Raw genomic sequence first — 8,983 nt, forward strand, 5'->3', positions numbered from 1 at the left:
CAAAGACTTTTGCATGGTACTGTAAATCTCAACAAACAAGCAACAATAAAAAAACTATAATTTAAACAGAACAACAGCAGTTTTTGAAGCAGTCCTATTACAATGACTTGTTAGGCAAAGAGTAGCAAACTGTTGATCCTGAAGACAGTACACACCACTAATCAGCACCCAGTGTCCTTCAGTAAACCGTCCTCAAAGACTAATGCATGAAGTCATTCTACAAATGATGTTGTGTGGGCAGAAATGTGTGTGTCAAAGTCTAGAGTCTGTCAGAGTCTGGATTTCATCAAATGACTCATTCTCAATGGAGAGAGAGAGCGATAAGCTGTGCCCCAAAAGACTGAAGTTGATCTGAGTCCAAGAGTTTGAACACAAGCAAGAGACAAGGCTTACTTGGGGCAGGAGGCAAACTCCACCAGCTTTGTGTGCCAGGAAAAAAATAGGGTGTGGTTACTAATAGTAGGAATGATCTGAAGGCCGGGTCCACCACCTCCCAAACCCTGACACGATCAGTAGGCTCAGTTCCTGTGTACAATATCAGACAGTACTTGCCAGTTTAAGTTCTTTAAGGAACAATTCTCCTGTCCTTATGTGGCCACCAAGGTCTTGGTATCAGATGTAGCTGGTGGTGTCATGAGACAATGCTTTTGTATGACCAGGGTTTTATGTCTACTTTTGTTTTTTGTCATTGTCGGCTTGTCCAGGAGGCACTGTCTTCATGTAGAAGGCTGGATGCCTGTGGACATGCAGAGCCAGCAGCAGAGGGACAGCCATAAACAATGTGTTGAGCATCATGACCAGCCTCCACTCGTCTTTAGGGATGCGGTAGGTGAAGGGGGTCCGGGAGTGCACTGATGCTCCAATGTGGGCCCACTGAGCCTGAAGGAAGAGCAAATTAGTTATGAACTGTTCATTACATCGTCCAGTAAAGTCCAGTTTTTATGATGTCATAAAAAAACAATATACACAGTCATATCCGAATATTATTAACACCTCACTAACACAAAATGCTCTGTGGGGTCCTGTGGGGTCATGACCATTGAATAACAGGGTGAAAGAACTACAAAGTGCTCCTATATGGTAGGTGGAGCTGATATAATGGGCCAAGTTTATTTCAAACCAGGGGTGGTCATACTTTTCTGATATGACCGTGTACATAAACAGCACAACTGATTTACTTATAACTTATTTGGCAACCCCACACATAAAAGAACCAGCAAGAGAAACGCACACATGATGAAAACAGCATAGTGTTTTTTAGTTGCCATAGCGACCCTGCAGCCTAAAATCCCTTCCAGCTATTTAATACATTGATACCCCCCCAGTCATTAGTTTTGGGAGGGCAAATGACTAATGTCCCTGTGTTGGCCCCTGTGTATATATACACATACCTACTCAGTCTAAAGCTCCACCCATTCACACTGAAATTATGAGGAGTGCTGGCCTGGACTCATTATGAATGAGTCATAATACAGAGTCTCTTTAATTCTTATGGATAAAGAGAGGTTGGAATACAATAATGTAAAAATAAATGTATGAATGATTGTATGAATGTAAGAAACGGGCCTTGTAGATTTCATGCACTGCTGTTGGCTACACTGGCACATTTAACTATACAAAATGTACAAATGCTTATTTACCTGAGCTATGGCCCCTGCAAGGATCAAAGTCCAGTCAAGCATCCAAGTGCATCCTGGAGTATGAAGCCCATAGACGCATGCAGACAGCACGGGTAAGGCATAGAATAGAATAACCAGCATCTACAACATACACGGGTATGTTTAGCTCAGAGATGACAACATCAAGCCTTTATCAATTTTAACAACTTTATCAAATCATACTTTAGTTAAGGGCAGCATTAAGAAGGCTACTTCACACCTACAGTACACAAGCCTTTCATGGCATCTGCCCTTTATAATTCAAATCCTTCAATCCTTCGTTTATTGAATTTTTCCCCTTTTTCTCATCAATTCAGTACTGTCAATTAGCCCGCCTGTTCTTAACTCCCCCTAGCAGTAGCAATGCTCCAGACACGAGGAGAGTAAGGACGCATGTCTCCTCCGATACATGCACAGCCAGCCAAACTGACGGGCAGCTGACATGCTCAGAGGAAACCGTCGGGTCCCAAGCTCGCCACACCAGCCAACAGACACCCGCACCGGCCATCTATCCATCCGGGGAGAGCACGGCCAATTGTGCTTTCTCGGACTCCAGCCGCTGATGGCAAAGCAGCATGGCTCAGAATTCGAACTTGCGACCCTCAGGTACATTAGACCACTGAGACAGTCGGAGTCACAGGTTAGGCCTATGTTTATTTAGCCTTAGGTCAGTTGCCATAAAAGGCTCATGTCAGTGTGGTTTACTGTTATGATTGCTGCCCTAAGTGAAGTGTTTCAACACATTCTTAGTAATGCCATCCACAGCACATACCATAACTTTGGAGAAGGCCACATTGTCCTTCAGGTAGGGCTCGTACTGGTAAATGTAGGTGAAACAGATGTCCAATGCGCACTCAAGAACAACCTGTAGGAGAGTTCCAAAACAGTGTTCCTCAGTTTCACTTAATTCATTTTAATTAACATGATTTATCACTCACTCCAGATGCAGTCAATCAGCCAAGACTTGGTTGATATTAGGTTGAATAAAAAATAAATATAATATAATTCTAATTCTAATAGAAAATAATAGAATAGTGAATTAATTAAGGGAATGAATTAAGCACTACTTACGAAGCCCCTGAACACAGCGAAGGCCACGGCCCCTAGCAGACTGAGTGTGAGGAGAAGTTCTTTAGGACGAGACAGCAGACCTTTCTTCTGCTCCTCCTCAACCTACAGACATGGAGGACACTTTGAATACAATATATATTGATATGTGACACAGAAACACTGTCCTGAATCACTTTTATTCTTGGTTTTAATTTGGGGTTTTATTTTGTTGTTCTGTGAAATATATTGATATAAAAAATACAGGAATTTGATTTAGTAAGGCAGTCTGTGTATACAGTATAGGGGTAAAATTAGCAAAACTGGGCAGATACAATCTGGAATATAAGAAGAGTATCAAACAGCAAAAACTGAAATTTGACAAAAAATGTCATTTGTCATTGTACAAGACATTGCACATCCTGCAATGTGACTATTGTGTTTGTGCACATTGCCATAACAATGCTAAAACAATATATTGTGCAGTCCTAGTTTGAACGGACAGGATCAAATTCATGCTTTACAAACTATTTTAACAATATCTATGTAAACTGGGGCCAATATGAGGAAAGTCACCCTGTCTGCTGGAATGACTGGCAGCTCCCTGGGCTTGCTGAAAAGCTTCACAGCTGCCCATATGGGCAGAATCAAGAAAAGGATGTTCTGCCAAAAGGCTGGATAGATGGACTTAGCATGTTTTCCTGTAAATAGAGAAGTTGAAGCATGTAAAACATCAGTGTGTTGCCATATTGCCTAAATACACATTCAAAATTTATTTGACACATAACTTTTAAGCTAGTATTAAAGTTAAAAGTTAACCGGCAATGATACTGTTTACAGAGAACACAGGCATCAGTCGTAGCTCGCTCAAAGACAGCTCAGTTCCCTCACCTATGACAATGCCTGGGATGAAGACCACCTGAGTGGCTATCATGGAGCCAGCCCAGAATAGACCTATACTCCGATATGGTTTCCTATAGAGAAATAAGGAGGAATGGTTTAGCGGCAAATCAAATTGAACATAGAGGTTGGTTCTTTACTTTTGTGCTGGATCTACAATGCTAATGTAGCTAACAAATAATGAAGGCCTATAGTGTGGAAAACTGTGGAAATCGTATAGAAATGATATGGAAACCTTATAGAAAATAGACTTTTTATAGATATCTGTCTCACACAGTGTCAGAAACCACCTAAGTCAGTCTATTAGAGATTACTGAACAACTCAATGTGCATAAGAGAAGATTTAACACTTAGTCCCCTAACAATGGCCATCGTCCATAAAAGCCACTTCTGCGTACTGCACATTTCTGCGCTCTCTCTTTGACAATCACTTGGATGAAATAGAGTTTTTGCCTCTTAGAGAGGCATTTTAACTTTATTCCTGCAAAAATTACATCTGAAAAAGAATATTTAAACATTGCTACCACGTCCCACTCTTGCGCATCCAGAGCGGAAGTGCCCATTATTGGGGGTTGGTCATTGTTACATGGGCAGTTTTAACTGGTAGTTCTAACTGGTAGCTATAAGGTAGTGCTAACTTAGCTTAACTTACTTGTTAGCTAACATTAGCTAGCCTGGTAGCTCCCATGCAAAACTAAGCAGTAATCAGTGAGTACAGTATTTTTAGGAGGAAGCAGTACTTTGACAATATATGCAATTTACACACAACCCAGCAGCTCTTATGGTCTGTGTGTGTGTGTGTGTGTGTGTGTGTGTGTGTGTGTGTGTGTGTGTGTGTGTGTGTAAACTCACCCTTTGCGCATGCAGTGGATAATCGTGAGGAGAAGGACAAAGTGCACCACTCCTTTCCAGTAGTTCATCATGATGCAATAGGCTGTGTTCAAGTATGGCTCGCCCTGTAACAGAGATACAGTTGAAAAATGCTGAATTTGGCATTAATTTGTCTGCTTCAAATATGTGTCATGGTACCTGAAGAAGTGGGGGTTAAAAAGCAACATACACCACTGAGCATCAATACTTTAGGCCTGCTGCTATTGATTATAGTAGTTATCAAATAATCCATTCATACCCCTGAAGTATTTAATCTAATCTGCATGGCTTTTTAAAGAAGAAACAATACTAAATACAAAACAGCCAATCAGAACAAAGGTCCCTTACATATCAGTCTCAAGAGCACAGTAAATGGAGGTTGGAAAATAGCCATGTAAAATAATTTGCATCTGTTGTTTTACGTTAAACCACACAAAAATTTACTCAAGAGGAAAAATGGAATTGAAATTTAATTTACTACAAGAACGGGAATGAAAAGAATGGGACGTAGGCCCTTAAAGGTAAATTGCTAACTAATCGCTGCTAATTCACTGAGAATCATTTATAATTGAGTAATCAAATGTAATGTCCTGCAGCAATTATGTAGATGTTGTGTATTTTAACCTTATTCATGTAGAAAGCCACAAAGCCTCTGATATGGCCATCCTGCTCGAGGGCAGTTGTGAGGTCAGCAACAGAGGTGAAAGAAAACACTGCAAATACTGAAATGGAGATAAAGACAGAGTGAGAAAACGATCACAATTAGGCCTCAGGCCTGGGCTTTTTTCCAAGTACTCTCACTCTCCATCAGCACATACACCTCTCTCTATCTCCCTCTCTCCCCCTCTCTTTCTCTTTCCCCCTCTGTTTCTCAGGCTTGTACATTTTTCTTTCCTTTCAAGCTATTGATTTCTCTCCGAGCAGCAAGTTTATGAAGGCCAGTGGCTATGCAGTTGAGACTAGATTTCTATCACAGGCAAACAGGCCTGCTTTTCCTCAATGTCCACCTCACATTGCTGAAAAGGGCATTTCCTAATGTTTAAGAATAGCCATGGTGGGCACAGCAGTGCGGTACGGGATGCAGAGGGATGTGGATTAGGCCTGACAGGCAGACAAACAGAGGAGATGGCCTGAGGGAGCCGGCCGCTGATTGATTACTGCGTGTTGTTTCAGAGACGCTCCACCAAGAGGTGAGTGGACTCCATTACAGCTAAGTCCAGGATTAAAGATGAGCTTAAAGTTCATTTCTGGGCAGGAATAGACCAACCCCTGAGCATGAATACTCACACACACTGATAACAGTATCAGAGGATGACCAATAGGTTATATTGTGGCTCCGAGTTTTAGAATCAACTTTAGAATGGATTCCAATCAGTATTGTTGCTGCTGTTCTGAACTTTAATGCACATCAATGACATTAATGAACATTAATATATTTTTTCCTTTTTATTTCAAGGTATTTTGGCTATTTTCTAATTTGTTCATTCATTATGAAATGTTCACACAAAGAACTGTCACATTTTTGTCCCTCAAGGTACAGAGTTAAATTCTCATTAAAAGACTATACGGCTCCTTATGGCCCAGTTCTGGACCATAATGAGGTTCAGAGGAACCATACCTTCACTTTTTCAGGGGAAAGGGACATATTTGTAGTTTTTTATTACTTGTTTAAATAAAAACTATTATTAAAGGCCTGGAGTCAAGACAGGGTGCCTGGAGCTAAGGAAATGCATTAGAATTAGACTAAACATATTGAAGATACCCTCAAGAGTGACAGTGACAATTTGATACCTTTTTTTCTGAGAGTGTGTGAAAGTCGGCCGCTGATTTCAAACTATCGTCAAAGACTCATATAAATGACTCTATCTTATAATAATCAGCTACTTTTATCGGCTACTATTTACCAACACCTCCTACACACTGTGGCCTTACCATAGAACAGAGGATCCACTGCCTTTTCATTTCGAACACAAAGGTAGGACATGAAGAAAACCGTCATGAGAATAGTTCCTTCAAGTCCCAGTATAATTAGGGGCCTAAGTAAAGACAGAAACACAGTTAGAGACGAGGCCTAGAACTGTATCACCAGGGATATTTATATTCATGCTACCCTAGAGAACTGTATAAGACATTTCATCAACACTGTGTGCAGAGTTTAGCCCTGAAACTGTCTGGCTCATTTAAGCCTACTGGCTCATATACTAATCAAACTGAATAGGACATTGAGCAAATACATTTGCAATAACCTGAATGAGCAGGCTTGCTGCCATCGAACTCTACTGGTAATACACTCTTTAAAAAGGGGGGCTTCTTTAGTAAAAGTATATACATAGTTAATATGTACAAATATGACTTAAAATATACCCCTATAGAGAACCAAAAAAAAGCTTTCAGTGTTGTTACAAGGCAAATATTTGTTGGTACTTTAAGAAGAGAATAAAAGATTTAAGAAAAGTATAAAAGAAGACACTCTGTGCTTGGACCCCTAATTAAACGCCTCTAATGAAATTAGCCAATCAACTTACAGAAGTGTGAAAAGCATATAACCACTGCAAATGCTTTCAACCATTTAGGTCCATTACAAAAGGTCTATAAGTCCATTAGAAGAGGGATGTAAAGGACATAAGGAGCATAACTCACGTTAGCAATGAAGAGGCATTATTCGCTGCGTAAAGCACAAACGGTGCTGCCACAGACAGGATAAAAACACGTATCTCCAGGGGAAGAGCCATCATCCTTCAAATCCGCTCAAACGGAGGCAGCTGGGGGGATTCACTCACAGGGAGAGACCAAGAGATAGGAGTTAAAATGGAAGTCATGTAGGCTTTCCTGTGCAATAACCACGTCGACAGCGCATGTAAAAGACAGCCCTGCCCAGCTGCTCACACACTTATGTCTGAGGCCTGCAGCTGGGGGTTATATGGGCTGTCAAAGTCCATGAACTGTGGAACACCAATACATGGTATTGATAATACAATCATGCACTCACAACTCATGTCCATAGGGGGGCGGTAGTGTAAAGCAACACACAGTAAGGATTCAGGAACTGAAAGGCCTGCTCTGCTGTTTCGTGCCTACAGGCCTAATCTCTCTCTTCATTCAAAACACGAATGGGGTTACATGCTACTGCTGGGTCTACATAAAGCTCCAATTGATTCATTTTGCATACATACAGTGGCAGTTGCACGACACTGAAGAGCATTATAAACTACATATATCAAACTAGGCATGCTTGAATGGAACAGTGTTATAACTTGTAATAACAGTGTTATAACATGTAATAGGACTTTGACAATGGACTTAAAACTCTTAACTCACATGTTCTACTTCTGTATCTCAGTTTGATCATCAATACATATTAAACTGAGTCTCAAAAACACCAATAAGTGAGCTATACTGTAAATACTATATAAGATATTTAGTCTGTGGCTCTGCCCCCTCAATTAGTTTACTGTTCATGAACAGCTTCTGCCGTTTAGGACCCCCCTTATCACATGTGGGAGGCCCTCCAATTCTCAATCTCCTGGTCATAGAGGTCTGTGGTGTTGACAAGATTTTAACTTATGGTCTCCTGTCTCTTGACAAGCAGGCAGTTAGACAGTTGTGCCACCCTAGAGCTGTGAAACCTTACAGAGATAGGTAAATTCACTCAGACCTGTGTAACTTTATGGCTGTGGAGAGGCACAACACTGTAACTCCTGTTCATCAAGTGTGAGGAGATCATGAGTTCAAATCCCAGCAAAAGTTCAGTACGCCATTGTCAAATGCCTCCCAGTCTGGGGACGTCATATGATAGGGGAAGTTTGTCAAATGTTTTGACCATTTGAAATCACCCCATGATCTGTACATTCTGTGAGCATTTCATGATGGTTGAACCCATGGAACCAATGAGGTTTTGTAACAGCAGTGATAATATGCTGATATATGCTGATATAAGCGTCTACGCTTCAGTCCAGCAGTGTTTCCAGCTCCAGGCCTGTGGTTGACTGTTAGCTGCAGGGAAGTTGCCTCTCTTGTGTTGCAGCTGGGAAATAAACTGCAGTTTAAGGCCTTCCAGGACTGGAGTTCAGAACCACTAATGAGAGCTCCAGTGCTCCAATGTCACAGTTGTGATGATGATGTTGATTATGATCATCATGATGACACTAAAGATGATGTTAAAATTCAACTTGCAACTGAATTCTCTTCTAAACATTTGGAAGTAGTGTGTAAACACTATACAGTTCATATATGGAAACTAAGGCCCTGTTTACACCTGCTCTCTTCATGTGACTAGGATCTGGATTGTATCCTGATAAGATTTTAGACACATGCATTAACACTCTGTAGTCATACGTGTCTCTGGCTTAGTGAGACTAAAATCCGGTTACTGTATGTGACGGAATATGCAAATTTGCTCGTTTTGTGGCAATTATTACTGGTGTCTGGGTTGTACTGGAAGGGTGTTTGGTTGTAGAGTGCATCCTGGAGAGCTGGATGTGTTCACACTGCTATAACATGTGGCTCAA

At 41.0% G+C, this 8,983-nt stretch overlaps 1 protein-coding gene across 1 annotated transcript; it reads right to left on the reverse strand.

Annotated features, from left to right (window-relative positions):
• Nucleotides 1-669: 669 nt before the first annotated feature.
• tm6sf2a (transmembrane 6 superfamily member 2a) lies at nucleotides 670-7,210 on the reverse strand. The gene is made up of 10 exons (XM_072669115.1): nucleotides 7,116-7,210; nucleotides 6,408-6,511; nucleotides 5,100-5,197; nucleotides 4,458-4,561; nucleotides 3,597-3,679; nucleotides 3,282-3,406; nucleotides 2,730-2,831; nucleotides 2,431-2,523; nucleotides 1,641-1,760; nucleotides 670-879 (listed from the first exon to the last, which is right to left on the reverse strand). Exons 1-10 carry the CDS (start codon nucleotides 7,208-7,210, stop codon nucleotides 670-672), a joined length of 1,134 nt encoding a protein of 377 aa, XP_072525216.1.
• Between the last annotated feature and the right edge of the window lie 1,773 nt (nucleotides 7,211-8,983).

This window comes from Salminus brasiliensis, chromosome 23 (assembly GCF_030463535.1).
Source record: "Salminus brasiliensis chromosome 23, fSalBra1.hap2, whole genome shotgun sequence".
Taxonomy (NCBI): Eukaryota; Metazoa; Chordata; class Actinopteri; order Characiformes; family Bryconidae; genus Salminus; species Salminus brasiliensis.

Bases quoted from the DNA above. Each gene is read 5' to 3' on its own strand.
- tm6sf2a (XM_072669115.1), bottom strand. From the start codon at position 7,210: ATGATGGCTCTTCCCCTGGAGATACGTGTTTTTATCCTGTCTGTGGCA. The intron at 4,562-5,099 runs GTTAAAATACAC...TCTCTGTTACAG, and splicing joins TGGCTTTCTACATGAATAAG to GGCGAGCCATACTTGAACAC. The intron at 2,832-3,281 runs GTGACTTTCCTC...CCATGTCTGTAG, and splicing joins CAGTCATTCCAGCAGACAGG to GTTGAGGAGGAGCAGAAGAA.